Source organism: Macaca nemestrina, chromosome 13, assembly GCF_043159975.1.
Source record: "Macaca nemestrina isolate mMacNem1 chromosome 13, mMacNem.hap1, whole genome shotgun sequence".
Taxonomy (NCBI): Eukaryota; Metazoa; Chordata; class Mammalia; order Primates; family Cercopithecidae; genus Macaca; species Macaca nemestrina.
This window is the reverse complement of record NC_092137.1, coordinates 61,342,628-61,357,406: the sequence shown is the minus strand read 5'-3', so window position 1 is coordinate 61,357,406 and position 14,779 is coordinate 61,342,628. Positions and strand designations below refer to the sequence as shown.

General features: G+C 37.6%; 1 protein-coding gene across 7 annotated transcripts in view; it reads right to left on the bottom strand.

Moving 5' to 3' along the window:
• Positions 1 to 14,779, bottom strand: part of SANBR (SANT and BTB domain regulator of CSR) — a 76,413-nt gene that overhangs the window by 20,169 nt on the left and 41,465 nt on the right. For 5 of the 7 annotated variants that reach the window (XR_011611768.1, XM_071076765.1, XM_071076767.1 and 2 more), the window contains 8 exons: positions 14,090 to 14,189; positions 12,386 to 12,418; positions 11,151 to 11,250; positions 5,662 to 5,753; positions 4,348 to 4,376; positions 4,193 to 4,266; positions 3,620 to 3,708; positions 523 to 614 (listed from right to left, as the gene is read on the bottom strand). Coding sequence is in view for 4 of the 7 variants with exons in the window: in XM_071076765.1 (XP_070932866.1) it covers positions 523 to 614; positions 3,620 to 3,708; positions 4,193 to 4,266; positions 4,348 to 4,376; positions 5,662 to 5,753; positions 11,151 to 11,250; positions 12,386 to 12,418; positions 14,090 to 14,189 (609 nt within the window). In the remaining 3 variants the exon portion in view is untranslated. Of the gene's footprint in view, positions 1 to 522; positions 615 to 3,619; positions 3,709 to 4,192; positions 4,267 to 4,347; positions 4,377 to 5,661; positions 5,754 to 6,879; positions 6,965 to 11,150; positions 11,251 to 12,385; positions 12,419 to 14,089; positions 14,190 to 14,779 lie in introns of those variants that run through there. The other 2 variants (XR_011611769.1, XR_011611770.1) reach the window with 2 other exon arrangements.

Here is a 14,779-nt window from a genome sequence, read left to right as displayed (position 1 = left end):
AACAACTTTTAGCTTTTTGAACTTTCTGCATTTCAGAATTATAGATAAGGAATTAGAATCTGTAATATTAATGTTCAAATGTTCATCTCTAACAGAAAACTTGTGATGTAAAATGACACAAGACCCACCAGTTAGATTTTATTACGAGAAATAAAATATAAAGCAAGGAATGGTAAAGATTACAGTGATTTATACAAAGTATTAATATGTGATCTACAAACAGTACAAAAATTCTGCTACTTCACAGAAGCACTATAGCTTACATTTTTGTCAGGAGTTGGTTCAGAATGAAGCTAGTCCAACAAGCAGAAAACTTAAAAAATTCCACAAAGCTATACTTTCATTAGATTTTATCTTTTAAGTTAAAATCTGATTCTAATTAGTGCCTTGATAATATAATCACTGAAACAAAACATAAAACCAAACTCAAATTATATGTTTCTAGTGTTCATATGATTTATCTTAAAAAAAAAAATTCACTTCAAAGCCAGTGACACTCCAGTTTAGTTTATGCTGATTTACCTTGTGTTTTTCTCCGAGCTGCTTTGGCGTGCACTGACTGGCACCAAGGCCTTGATTTGTGCTTCCAACCTGGAATAAATACCTCCCGCAAACTGCAGAATAAAGAAGCAATACTGTTATCTTCACAGAATCAATAGAAGCTCTGCTTTATTAAAATGGGATTACTTTTTAATTTAGAAGTAATTCTATTTTGATTTTTTAAATCTAGTCTTTTTGAGGTTCAATTTACATAAAGAAAAATGTACCATTTTAGTGTACAGGTGTGGGTTTTGACAAATGCATACAGTTTTATAACTACTGTCACAATGAAGACATAGAAAATAGTCCTATCACCCCAAAGAAAATTCCCTTGTTCCCCTGTCAAGTCAATCTACCTACCACTACCAATTTCTGGCAACCATTTGTCTGTTTTCTATCCTTATAGTTTTGTATTTTCCAGAACATTATATAAGTAGAATCATATAGCATGCAGCCATTTGAACCCAGCTTCTTTCACGTATAGGAGATTCATCCATATTGATGTGTACATCAGAAATTTGTTCCTTTTTTTTTGGAGACAGCATCTCACTCTGTCAGCCAGGCTGGAGTGCAGTGGTGCGATCAAGGTTTACTGCAGCCCTGACCTCCTGGGTGATCCTCCTACCTCAGCCACCAGAGGAGCTGGGACCACAGGTGTGCACCACCATGCCCAACTAATTTCTTATTTTTTGTAGAAACAGGGTCTCCCTATTTTGCCCAGGCTGGTCTTGAATTCCTGGGCTCAATGTTCTTTTTTTTTTTTTTTGAGATGCAGTCTCACTCTGTTGTCCAAGTTAGAGTGCAGTGCACGATCTTGGCTCACTGCAACCTCCGCCTCCCTGGTTCAAGTGATTCTCTTCCCTCAGCCTCCTGAGTAGCTGGGATTACAGGCCTGCGCTACCACACCCAGCTAATTTTTGTATTTTTAGTAGAGACGAGGTTTCACCATGTTGGCCAGGATGGTCTCAATCTCTTGACCTTGTGATCTGCCCACCTTGGCCTCCCAAACTGCTGGGATAACAGGTCTGAGTCACTGCACCCAGTCCAATGTTCTTTTTATATGCACAGTTTGTTTTCCCATTTGCCAGGTAAAGGACATCATTTATAGTATTTCTAGTTTTTAGCAATTATGAATAAAACTATTATAAAAATGTGTGAATTGACCATTCCTTTTTGCATTTCTACTAGCTATATATGAGAGTTCCAGTTGCTCCACATCCTCATCAGCACTTGGTATGGGATTTTTCCTTTGGAGACAGGGTCTCGTTCTGTTGCCCAGGCAGGAGTGTAGTGGCGTGCTCTTGGCTCATTGCAACTTCTGCCTCCCAGGCTCAAGTGATCCTCCTACTTCAGCCTCACAAGTAGCTGGGACTACAGGCATCCACCACCACACCCGGCTAATTTTTGTATTATTTTTTTGTAGAGATAGGGTTTCATCATGTTGCCCAGGCTGGTCTCAAACTCCTGGGTTCAAGTGATCCTTCTACCTTGGCCTCCCAAAGTGCTGGGATTACAGATGTGAGCCACTGTATCTGGCCTCATTTAGGTTTTAATTTACATTTTCCTAAGGACTAATGATGTTGTATCTCAGCACATCTAATGATATATGCTTATTTGGCATGGAAATCCTTTTTTTCATAGTGTCTGTTTACTCTTTTGCCCATTTATTTTTATTAGGTTTTTAAATTTTATTATTGAGTTTTGAGAGTTCTTTATAGATTCTGGATCACACCCCTTATCAGGTGTTTTACACATATTTTCTCATAGTTTATGGCTTGTCTTTTCATTGTTTAAATAGTATCTTTTAAAAGGTAGAAATTTTAAATGCTGATGAAGTCCAATTTTTCATTTATGGATCATGCTTTTGGTATTGTAGGCCAAGAAATATTTTCCTAAGGTCACGAAGATTTTCTCCTATGTTTCCTTTTAGAAGTTTTATAGGGAAGTAAATTTTTAAATACAAGAATTAGGGCAAGAGTATGGTACTTACATAATACCAATACTGATGATAATACATAATTGTCATGACTAAAATGTAATTCTATCAAGAATATAGGTGTTTCTTGTCACCATTTTGAGCAAGATAACATCTTATTTTAGAGATGACATCTAAGCACCACATGCAGAGTTGATGAAAATTGGTACTTTCAGATAGTCGCCCTCAGGAGTTAGCATTTGGTCAACAATGCACAGTTAACCTACTCTTGGTGTGATGACACATTTTCAGCAATGATGTATTTTATTATATGTGTTATAGATGACCTGTGGACCATGGATAATAAGACATGGTGGGAAACCTTTACGTGAATAAGCAGGCTAACTGGTACAGAATATTAAAAAATACATAATTGTGGCCAGGCATGATGGCTCATGCCTGTAATCCCAGCACTTTAGGAGGCTGAGGTGGGTGGATCATGAGGTCAAAAGCTCAAGACCAGCCTGGCCAACATGGTGAGACCCCATCTCTACTAAAAATGAAAAAATTATCTGGGCATAGTGGTGCATGCCTGTAGTCCCAGTTACTTGGGAGGCTGAGGCAGGAGAATCACTTGAACCTGGGAGGTAGCGGTTGCAGTGAGCCCAGATGGTGCCACTGCAAGTCTCAGTGAGCGAGACTCCGTCTCAAACAAACAAACAAACAAACAAAAGCACATATATTTGGCCAGGTGCGGTGGCTCATGCCTGTAATCCCAGCACTTTGGGAGGCCAAAGCGGGTGGATCACCTGAGGTCAGGAGTTTGAGACCAGCCTGACCAACACGGTGAAACCCCATCTCTACTAAATACAAAAAAATCAGCTGGGCATGGTAGCGCACGCCTGTAACCCAGCTATTTGGGAGGTTGAGGCAGGAGAATCGCTTGAACCCGGGAGGCGAAGGTTGCAGTGAGCCAAGATTGCACCACTGCATTCCAGCCTGGGCAACAAGACTGAAACTCCATCTCAAAGGAAAAACAAAAACAAAAACACATAAATTACTCTTTTAAAATTCTGCCTAAAACATCTTTATAATCCTAAGCTGAAAATAAAAGTAGGAAGGCATATTTTACACAAGTACAATATACTAGTACACAATTCTTACTTCTTTTGCTTCCTTTGACTTGACTCGGTCCAGATCCCCCAATCTCATTTTTATTAGGTGCCCTGTAATTTCAGACATTCGCCGCTGATCTGAAGGGAAAAAAACAGTAAACTTTACTTTTTGTAAGGATGATATATAACTTTTTATTTCTCAAAAAAGACTGTAATCACCAAGGGTTTATGAAAATATCTTTTGATACTATTTTACAGATACATACATCTATTTGTGAAGAATTTAAGTTAGCAAGTGGCAAATGACTCATTTGTGGATAATTGTGCTGCTTTTTAGATTACCATAAAACAGCCTAAAACATATTCAGTCACCTTTATGGTGAACGTAACGGGCAAAAGTCAATGTGAGTGATCTCAAAACCACAGATGCATAAAATAATACATTATTTGGTGGGGTTGTGTAGTAATGAAACTCTGGTTGTTGCCTAAGGGAATATGTAAATTTTGGGCCTTACTTTAGTTAGAACCTCTAGAGCTATTCCGCATACTTTATAAACTGAAAGACACACTAATCATTGCTATTTACATCCAATTTGTACATTACCCAAATAATAAAATTTACCATCTTCTCTCTGTGCATCCTGGTTGAATCTCAAGGATCTTGTGGCATCCCACTTATTCTTCTGCATACTCACACTATTGAAAAAATTGAACAAAAATCAGCATTGATGCTTCTTTAAGAGTGGATATCCGATTGGATTAAGGAGCAATACTCACACGAAAGGAGACACATCTCTAGAAGCTGACTAAAAAAAAGTAGACAACATTAAGGCCCAATTAGAACATGTTTACTGATTAGCGCTATAGTTAGTAATAAAAAGAGTTCACTCTTATTGAGTGTGAAGACACTGTACCAAGAGCATTACAAGTGCTATTTCATTTAAACCTTGCACCAACCACATGAGACAGGCACTGTTAATATCTTCATAATAAAAGAGGTTCAGGGAAGTTAAGAAACTTCTCCAAAGAGATACAGACCTATAATTTGAATCCAGCTTCATTTGTTAACCTTGGAATCCCAGCTTATGCAATTTCTTTTTTTTGGAGACAGGGTCTCACTCTGTTGCCCAGGCTGGAGTGCAGTGGCATGATTATAGCTCACTGCAGCCTCGACTTCCTGGTCTCAAGTGATCCTCTCCCTCAGCCTCCTGAGTAGTTGGGACTACAGGTATGTGACACCATGCTTCGCTAATTTTTGTATTTTTTTTTTTGTAGAAATGGGGTTTTGCCCAGGCTGGTCTCAAACTTTTGGGCTCAAGCAATCCACCTACCTTGACCTCCCAAAGTGCTAGGATTACAGGCATGAGCCATCATGCCCAGCCAGCTGATACAATTTTTTTAGAATTAACCCACTCATATGCCTGTGACACTTAACACAAAGATGAATGTACAATGTGTCCAATGTAACTCTGTGGATCTTAACCCAGCCTTAACCTATCACACATTTTTGAAATGCACAGTTTTTCTTTTAGCCAATTGTGGTTATTACTATTCTCTTATTCCCGTCTGGCTTTTTTACCCCTTCCTTCAAAGGCATGGAGAAATAAGAATTATTTTTAAATGTCATAAAATATAATTTATTTTTAATTTAACAGCCTATTTTTAATTTTTTGAATAAGTAATATTGGTTTAAACTTCAAAAGGTATAAATAGCACATACAATAAAAGACTCTCACTTCTGTCCCTTATACATTCAGTTCCCTTCCTAAGAGGCAACCAATTTTATCAAGTTCTTATGTAGCCTTCCAGAGACATTTTATGCATATACAAGGAAGTTCATTTATATTTTCCCCCCATCTACTTTACACAAATGGTAGCATACTATACCACTATACATTTCTGCACCTTCCTTTTCTCATTTGTCAATATATCTTAGAGATCTTTAATCTCAGTCTATAAAAAACTTCATTTTTACATTGCTAGCATTCCATGTGTCTTCATTACTCTTAACTTTTTATTTTTTGCTGGCTATAGTCACTTGTTTATTTTTCCACATGAACTTTAAAATAACAACAGATAATTCAGAATTACCTTCTCCAATGCCTTTTCTTTCCTCTGAGCACAGGGTGAAGATACCTGCTTTTTTGGCTGTCTAGTGAACTTCTTTGGCTTCTCCTTTTTCCCTGATAATGAGAGGTCAATGTTATAAGCTTAGGCCCCATATACCTTTCCAGTCTACTTGTTACTTCTAAACAATAAGACCATTAAGAAAAACATTGTTTTAAGAAAACTAACAAATTAACTTCTGGGTAAAAAGCAAATACACCATGAAGCAAAGCTGAAATTGCTTTACAGCAGTTCATTTTCATTTTCTTTTTTTTTTTTTTTTTTGAGACAGAATCTTGCTCTGTCACTCATGCTGGAGCACAGTGGCATGATCTCGGCTCACTGCAATCTCCGCTTTGCAGGTTTAAGCGATTCTCATGCCTTGGCCTCCCAAGTAGCTGTAAGAAAAAAGTATTGAAATCTCTAGCTATAAGTGGTAATCTGTGTATTTTTCCTTACAGATTTGTCAGTTTTTGCTTTGTATATTTTAGGGCTTTATAATTAGGCACATTTACATTTATACTAAAAGTACAAAAATTAGCCAAGTATGGTGGTGTGTGCCTGTAATCCCAGCTACTCGGGAGACTAAGGCACAAGAATCGCTTGACCCCAGGAGGTAGAAGTTGCAGTGAGCCGAGATTGTGCCATTTCAGCCTGGTGATAGAGTGAGATTCTGTCTCAAAAAAAAAAAAAAGACTATGAGTGACTTTATGCCAATAAATCTGACAAATTGGATAAAATTCCTTGAAAGACAGAAATTATCAAAACAAATTGAAGAGGCAATAGAAAACTTGAATAGCATCTATTAACTAATGAAATTGAATTCATAATTTAAAGCCTTCCTATAACAAAAGCTCCAGGCCCATATGGCTTCACTGCTGAATTTTATTATTCTTTTAAGGGAGAAACAACACAAGTCCTATACAAACTCTTCCAGAAAAGAGGGGTGATGTCACTCATTTTCTAATGTCATTATGACTCTAGTACACCAGAATACTGGTGTAACATGTGAAAAATCAATTAATGTACCTAATTGATACAATAAAGGAGAACATCTATATGATCTTCTCAATAGATGGAGAAAAAGCATTTGACAAAAGGCAACACCTATTCGCTATAAAAACTCAGCAAAAGAGAAACAGAAAGGAACTTTCTCAACTGAGAAAGGACATTTATGGGAAGCCGAAAACTAACATTACATACTTAATGGTTAAAGACTGGATGTTTTCCCCATAAGACAAGGTAAGGATGTCTGTCTCTTTTCACCACTTCTATTCAATATCAGGTCCTAACCAGCACAAAAGGCAAGACATGTAAATAAAAGGTATACAGGTTGGAATGAAATCTAATAAATGAAGAACAAATAACTGAATTTAGCAAGGTCATAGCACACAGTCAATATACAAACATCAATTGTATTTTGACCATCATTAGTATTACAATCAATAAGCAACCAGAAAAACAATTCCATTTATAATAGCATAAAAATAGGGAGGAATAAATTTAACAAAAGATGTTCAACACCTGTACACTGAAACTACAAACATTGTTGAGAGACATTAAAAAAGTCCTAAATAAATGGAGAGATATTCCATGTTCATGGATGGGAAAAACTGCCATTGGAAAAAAAAGGAATTCACCCCAAATTGGATATGGGTTCAACATAATCCCAACAAAAATCCCAAGAAGATATTTGTAGAAATATCCACACAGACTCTAAAATTTGTAGAAAATGCAAAGCACCTTGAAAGGCCAAAATAATTTAAAATTAAAGAACAATTTTGGAGGACTCCCACCACCAGGTTTCAAGACTCACTAAAATCTACAAAAATTAATAGTGTGGTATTGATATGCTGATGTAAAGAAAGACATAAGAATCAATGGAAGAAAACAGAGAGTTTGGAAATGTAAACAGTCAACTGATTTTTAACAGAGATGCCAAGGTATTCCAATATATTAGAAAAGAATAGTCTTTTCAATAAACGGTGCTGGAACAACCAGCTATGCCTATGGAAAAAAAGGAAGCTTGACCCTTAACTCATACAATAAACAAAAATTAACCTGAATGGGATCATAATCTTAAATAAAAAGCTAAAATCATACAACTTCTAGAAGAAAGCAGCAGAAAATCTTTGTGACTTTGGGGTAGGCAAATACTTCTTAGCTATTAAATAATGGAACATAAAAAGGAAAAACTAAAATATTAGAATTCACAAAATTTAAAAGTTAAGCTCTTCAAAAGACATCATTAAGAAAATTAGGTCTGGTGCAGTGGCTCATGCCTGTAATCCTAGCACTTGGGAGGCCGAGACAGGCAGATCCTCTGAGGTCAGGAGTTCGAGACCAGCTTGGCCAACATGGCAAAACCCCATCTCTACTAAAAATACAAAAAGTAGTCCAGTGTGGTGGTGCACACCTGCAATCCCAGCTACTCAGGTGGCTGAGGCAGAAGAATCACTGGAACCCAAGAGGCAGAGGTTGCAGTGAGAGATCGTACCTCTACACTCCAGTCTGGATGACAGAACAAGACTCTGTCTCAAAAAAAAAAAAAAAAAAAAAAAAAAAAAATTAAAAGGCAAGGCATAGACTAGGGGAAATATTGAGAAACATATGACTGACAAAAAAGATTTAGATCTAAAGTATATATAAAGAAATCTTACAACTCAATAATAAGGCAAAGGATTCAATAAAAATGGGCCGAAGATTTAAACAAACACTTCATTAAAAAGATATATAAATGGTCAATAAAAACATTAAAAGATGCTTATTACTATCTACCCACTAGAATGGCCAAAATTAAAAAGACCAGTAATACCAAGTATTAATGTGAATGTGCAGCAACTAGAACTCTCAGACACTGCTGGTGGGAACGCACAGTGGTAGGAATGCTCCACTGCTCGTGGAGATGCAAATCGGTCACTTTGCAAAACAATTTGGCAGTTTCTTATAAAGCGAAACATACACTTACCATACGATCTAGTAATTTTACTCCTAAGTACCTACCCAAGAAAAATGAAAACACATGTCCATACAGACTTGTATGCAAATGTTCATAGCAGCATTATTCACAACAGCCAACAAGAGGGAACAACCCATATGTCCATGAAATTGCGAATGGATAAACAAAGTATGGTATATCCATATAATGGAATATTACTCTGCAATAAAACGGACTAAACTACTGACACATGCAATAACATGGGTGAATCTCAAAAACTTCATACTAAGCGAAAGAAGCCAGAGACAAAAAATTACTCATGATTCCATTCATATGAAACTTAAAAAGGTAAATTATTTTGACAAAACAGATTCATGGTTGCCTAAGGGCAGAACTGAAGAAAGGGAACTGAGTACAAAGGGGGATGAAGGAACTTTTTGAAATGATGTTCTAGATTTTTATTTTCGTGGTGGTTACACATCTGTGTGCCAAAACTCATCTACATGTACACTTAAAATGGGTGATTTTTGCAACATATAACTTATACCTCAAACTGTTGAAGAAAAAACCTAGTAGAACTTTCTCCTTTACTAATTAAAATTGACACAAAATTGCTAAAGAACCAGCTTTTTCATTGGAGAATTCAACATGTAAAGAAAAATTATGTAAAACTTGGAGAGAAGATAAAGGGAAGGCAGCATGTGTTTTCAATGTCATATTGGAGGGCTGTTTAACATGCCTACTCAAGAATCATTTAATTCTCTAAGAGAATGTACCACATCTGACTACCATCTGCTGATGGCATCTGAAAGTTACATGTTAACTTTCAGGTTTTTGTGTCTAATAAAAATGCAAACGATTTCTAAAAAGATAACCTAAGAGTTATGGGTTCACTAAGTTGTATGACACTGATCAATTTTGTATCTAACTTACAATCTTCTTTTAAATTTTTTTTTTTCAGATGGAATTTCACTCCGGTTGCCCAGGCTGGAGTGCAATGGGATGGTCTCGGCTCACTGCAACCTCCCCTTCCTGGGTTCAAGTGATTCTCCTGCCTCAGCCTCCTGAGTAGCTGGGATTACAGGCACCTGCCACCACATCCAGCTAATTTTTGTATTTTTTTTTTTTTTTTTTTTTGAGAGAGACTCTTGCTGTGTCACCCAGGCTGGAGTGCAATGGCATGATCTCGGCTCACTGCAACCTCCACCTTGCGGGTTCAAGCAATTCTCCCACCTTAACCTCCCCATTAGCTGGGATTACAGGCACCTGTCATTATGCTCAGCTAATTTTTGTATTTTTGTAGAGATGGGGTTTCACCATGTTGGAGAGGCTGGTCTTGAGCTCCTAACCTCAGGTGATCTGCCTGCCTCAGCCTTCCAAAGTGCTGAGATTACAGGTATGAGTCACCACACCCAGTCTAATTTTTGCATTTTTAGTAGCGATGGGGTTTCACCATGTTGGCCAGGCTGGTCTTGAACTCCTGACCTTAGGTGATCTGCCCGCCTCAGCCTCCCAAAGTGCTGGGATTACAGGTATGAGCCACCGTGCCCAGACCAACATTCTTTTTTCAAAAGTAGTATAATGGAATACTACACTGCAATAAAAAGGAATAAACAATATGAACGAATCTCAAAAACCTTATACTAAGTGAAAGAAGCCAGAGACAAAAGATTACTCATGATTCCACTCATATGAAATCCTAAAAGAGGTAAATTATTGTAACAAAATGGATTCATAATTGCCTATAAATACTTGAGTCTTCAAAGGCTCTTTGAACCAATTTTCCTTGCTGTTTCTTGGAACTAATGAGTTGAGAAATTTTGACACAAGTTAATTTTATAGTTGTATAATAATCATGCTTTCGGCCAGGCACAGTGGCTCACGCCTGTAATCCCAGCACTCTGGGAGGCCGAGGCGGGTGGATCATCTGAGGTCAGGAGTTCAAGACCAGCCTGACCAACATTGTGAAACCCTGTCTCTATTAAAAATGCAAAAAAATTAGCCGGGTGTGGTGGCATGCGTCTGTAGTCCCAGCTACTCAGGAGACTGAGGCAGGAGAATTGCCTGAACCCAGGAAGTAGAGATTGCAGTGAGCCAAGATTGTGCCACTGTGACAGAGTGAGACTCCGTCTCAAAAGAAAGAAAAAAACACAAACAAAAAACAAAACATGCTTTCCACTAAAAAAATCATACATTTATGAATGTTATTTAATGGTTCATTTGAGTATCACTCCAAATCATCTCAGGTACACATCTCAGATCACATTTCATCTGACATGAGTCACACATTTAGTTGCACCTGAAGTGAAAACGTGGAGAGTTCTTTCTCAGTGTACTGCCCTTTCTTTATAGCTTTGAGTATTCTGTGTTCATGCCCAGGTTAGGAAATCTTGATGGTGTCTCCTTTCTAATTTTTTTTTCCTATGTTGCAACCTACTATATATATAAAACTAATTCCCTGTCCCTTGCATTAAAGGCTTCAGAATGTAACCCCTTCATAAACAGTGAGATTTGATTTTAACTTATAAACCAATACTTTGTTTTTTGGATACTTCTTCTTCATCTCCAACTTCATCTTCAGTGACCTCAGATCCAGTGGTATATTCTTCTTCTTCTGAAAACAGTGACTGTTGTTTCTAAGTTAAAAAAAAAATCTATTATAAATGTAATATTATGATATTTTTAATGAATTCTTTCAAACACATTTACCTAAATTTCTTTTGAATGAATAAGTCAATCAAGAGCTGATAAAATAACCTCTGGCTAGCACAATATCCAGGAAACGGACATAAGAATTTTTACATTCGGAGCAGGCTTACATTACATCATATATTTTTTAATTCCTTCACAGAATCTAGAACAGTAGTAGGCACATAAGTACTCAGTATTTGTTGAATTGTACCTCTATCACTCTACTAAATGTATATTCCTTGATATAAGGTTAAATTATAATATAGTAACCACCACTATTAAAGTAGTCTTTTTTTTTTTTTTTTGGAGACGGAGTCTCACTCTGTTGCCCAGGCTGGAGTGCAGTGGCGCGATCTCAGCTCACTGCAAGCTCTGCCTCCGAGGTTCACGCCATTCTCCTGCCTCAGCCTCCCGAGTAGCTGGGACTACAGGCGCCCACCACTGCGCCCGGTTGATGTTTTTGTATTTTTTTTTTTAGTAGAGATGGGGTTTCACTGTGTTAGCCAGGATGGTCTTGATCTCCTGAGCTTGTGATGCGCCTGCCTCGGCCTCCCAAAGTGCTGGGATTACAGGCGTAAGCCACTGCGCCCGGCCTAAAGTAGTCATAAACAAGCACATATGCACATTCTCCGGCTGAATGTGGCCCTGGATTATTCAACCATATCTGCATTACCTTCCTGCATCTCTATGCCCTACTGTCTGTTATCACTAATCCAAATTCCGATTCCATTCTTATGAATATTGATGGCAGACAGCATTTTAAAAAAAAAGTCAACCAATCACTCAAACAATCAAATAATTGGAACTCAACAGATTTGTTGCTTTGTTCAATGTCCTAAATATGATGTAAGAGTGACTTTAAAAAGTCTTTTAACTAGATCTATGGATTATGCAGCCAGATATGGAATATGTGTCTGTCTTAAATAATTTAACAGCATTTTTAGTTAAGTGAAAATAGGAGAATCTGAAAAGGAAGATGTATATTTAACTAAAATTTGTAAAATAAGATACTAATATTAAACTAAACTTTAATTTAGGAAGAAAGAGATCCAGGAATGCTAACTATAATTGCTCACTTACCAGTTGTAGAGTCCAGTTTTTCAATGACAAGAACTATAAGACAGGAATAAGCGATTAATAAATCTGCATTTACCCAGATTGTAGCTCCTTATTTTCATATAGATATTGTAGAAGAGTTGAAAGAAGTTACAAATATAGTTCCCTTCCAGGCTGAAACATAATTTAAAACTCAGGCTGAAAGTGATATGTTACAGTCTTTAATATTCTCTGCCAGAGGAGGATGTGGATGCTTTCTAAAAAGAAAGACACTTTCCCAGTATTATTTCCAAAGGACAAGTCAATCATGTGCAAGTAAATAACTAAAATAATTTGTCATTTTTAGAACTATTTCAATCACTTTTTAATGTATATATTTTAATATAAATTAAGGAAGCAGACTACATATGGACATTCTGGACATTCAATTAATCTAGTTTGTTGTTTGACATAAAATTGATAAATAAACGTTAATGTGTGATTTTTTTTTTTTTTTTTTTTTTGGAGACAGAGTCTCAACTCTGTCGCCCAGGCTGGAGTGCAGTGGCACAATCTCCACTCACCACAACCTCCACCTTCTGGGTTTAAGGGATTCTCCTGCCTCAGCCTTCCGAGTAGCTGGGATTACAGGGGCATGCCACTGCACCCAGCTAAATTTTGTATTTTTAGTAGAGACAGGGTTTCACCATGTTGACCAGGCTGGTCTTGAACTCCTAATCTCAGGTTCCCAAAGTGCAGGGATTACAGGCATGAACTACCATGCCTAGCATGAGTGAATATTTGTATAGCTGTCTGAAGTTCATAAAGCACTTCACAGGGCATATTTCACTTTCTCAAGTAAATGCCATCTTAACCAACACAAAGACAGAACATTCATAGGCAAATATATTTCCTGGTCTTCAGTAACAAAGGCAATGGCATAAAAAGGAGTCAAAGGAATCAAGTTTTCTGGTCACTTTAAAAATATTTCAGTTTTGAAACTTTTATGTGTTTGTTTTTTGAGACAGGGTCTCACGCTGTCACCTAGACTCCAGACTGGAACTTTTGAAGAATCTAAATATATTCCTAATTACAATAAAAGGATAATTTTAAGCCAAAAAAAAAGTTACAGAACGAGGAGGAAACAAAATATCCATTCATGCTATCTTCATTCTTCAAATCATAATTTGTCCATAATAAAAACCTTAAAGAGCATGTTATGTTTTTGGTTTTTCTTTTTTTTTTGAGACAGAGTCTCCCTCTGTCACCAAGGCTGGAGTGCAGTAGTACGATCTCGGCTCACTGCAACCTCTGCCTCCTGGGCTTAAGCAATCTTCCCACCTCAGCCTCCCAGCGAAACTTCGACTATAGGCACAAGGCACTCCATTTGGCTAAGTTTTCAACCTTTTTTGTAGAGATGAGGTCTCACTATATTGCCCAGGCTGGTCTCAAACTCCTGGGCTCAAGCCATCTTCCTGCCTCAGCCTCCCAAAGTGCTGGGATTACAGGTGTGAGTTACCATGCCTGGCCCCATGTTGTTTTTTCCCCCAAATTTAAATGTATTCATTATTAATTCTTTGAGGGCAAGAAATGTGTCCTATTACCCTTAGAGTCCTATTAGTAGGCATAATACCTTCTTATGATTAGGTAGTCAGTTCAATTTCAACTTAAATTGATCAGGTTCCTGTCAAAAATTAAATGTCATTAATTATTTATGTAAATAAAGAATAAGTGAAACAAGCTACTCACAGCATTGAGCTCCCCAGTTTTGGGACCCCATGGTGTATTTGGCTCCAGTAAAACATCACATTCTATACCCTTTTCATCACAGGGGCCAACCCCAACATCACTTGAAAGAAAAAGACATTTTTATGGAGAACAGTTTACTTTCTTATAAATTTAAATGTGAATATCTTTTTATTGCAAATGTTTCATAAATTGCTCTTTAAAAATACAGTTCCTGAGTATAAGGATATCACTTCAACAATGACATTTCCTTTTTTTTGTTTGTTTTTTTGAGATGGAGTCTCGCTCTGTCACCCAGGCTGGAGAGTAATGGCATGATCTTGGCTCACTGCAACCTCTGCCTCCCGGGTTCAAGCGATTCTCCTGCCTCAGCCTCCCGAGTAGCTGGGATTACAGGCACCTGCCATCACGCCTGGCTAATTTTGTATTTTCACCATGTTGGCCAGGCTGGTCGTGAACTCTTGCCCTCAGGTGATCCATCCACCTTGGCTCCTAAAATGCTGGGATTACAGGTGTGAGCCACCGTGCCCGGCCAACAATGACATTTCTTAATTCGTATAGTGATTCCTCTAGCGAAAGACACCCCATACAGCAAGCACCATTGTACCTGAAGCATCGTACCTGCAAGGTGGTGGAATGGGCTGCATAATTGGTACTGTTTTGAGAACAGCCTTGGCTAAGTGCAGTGGATCA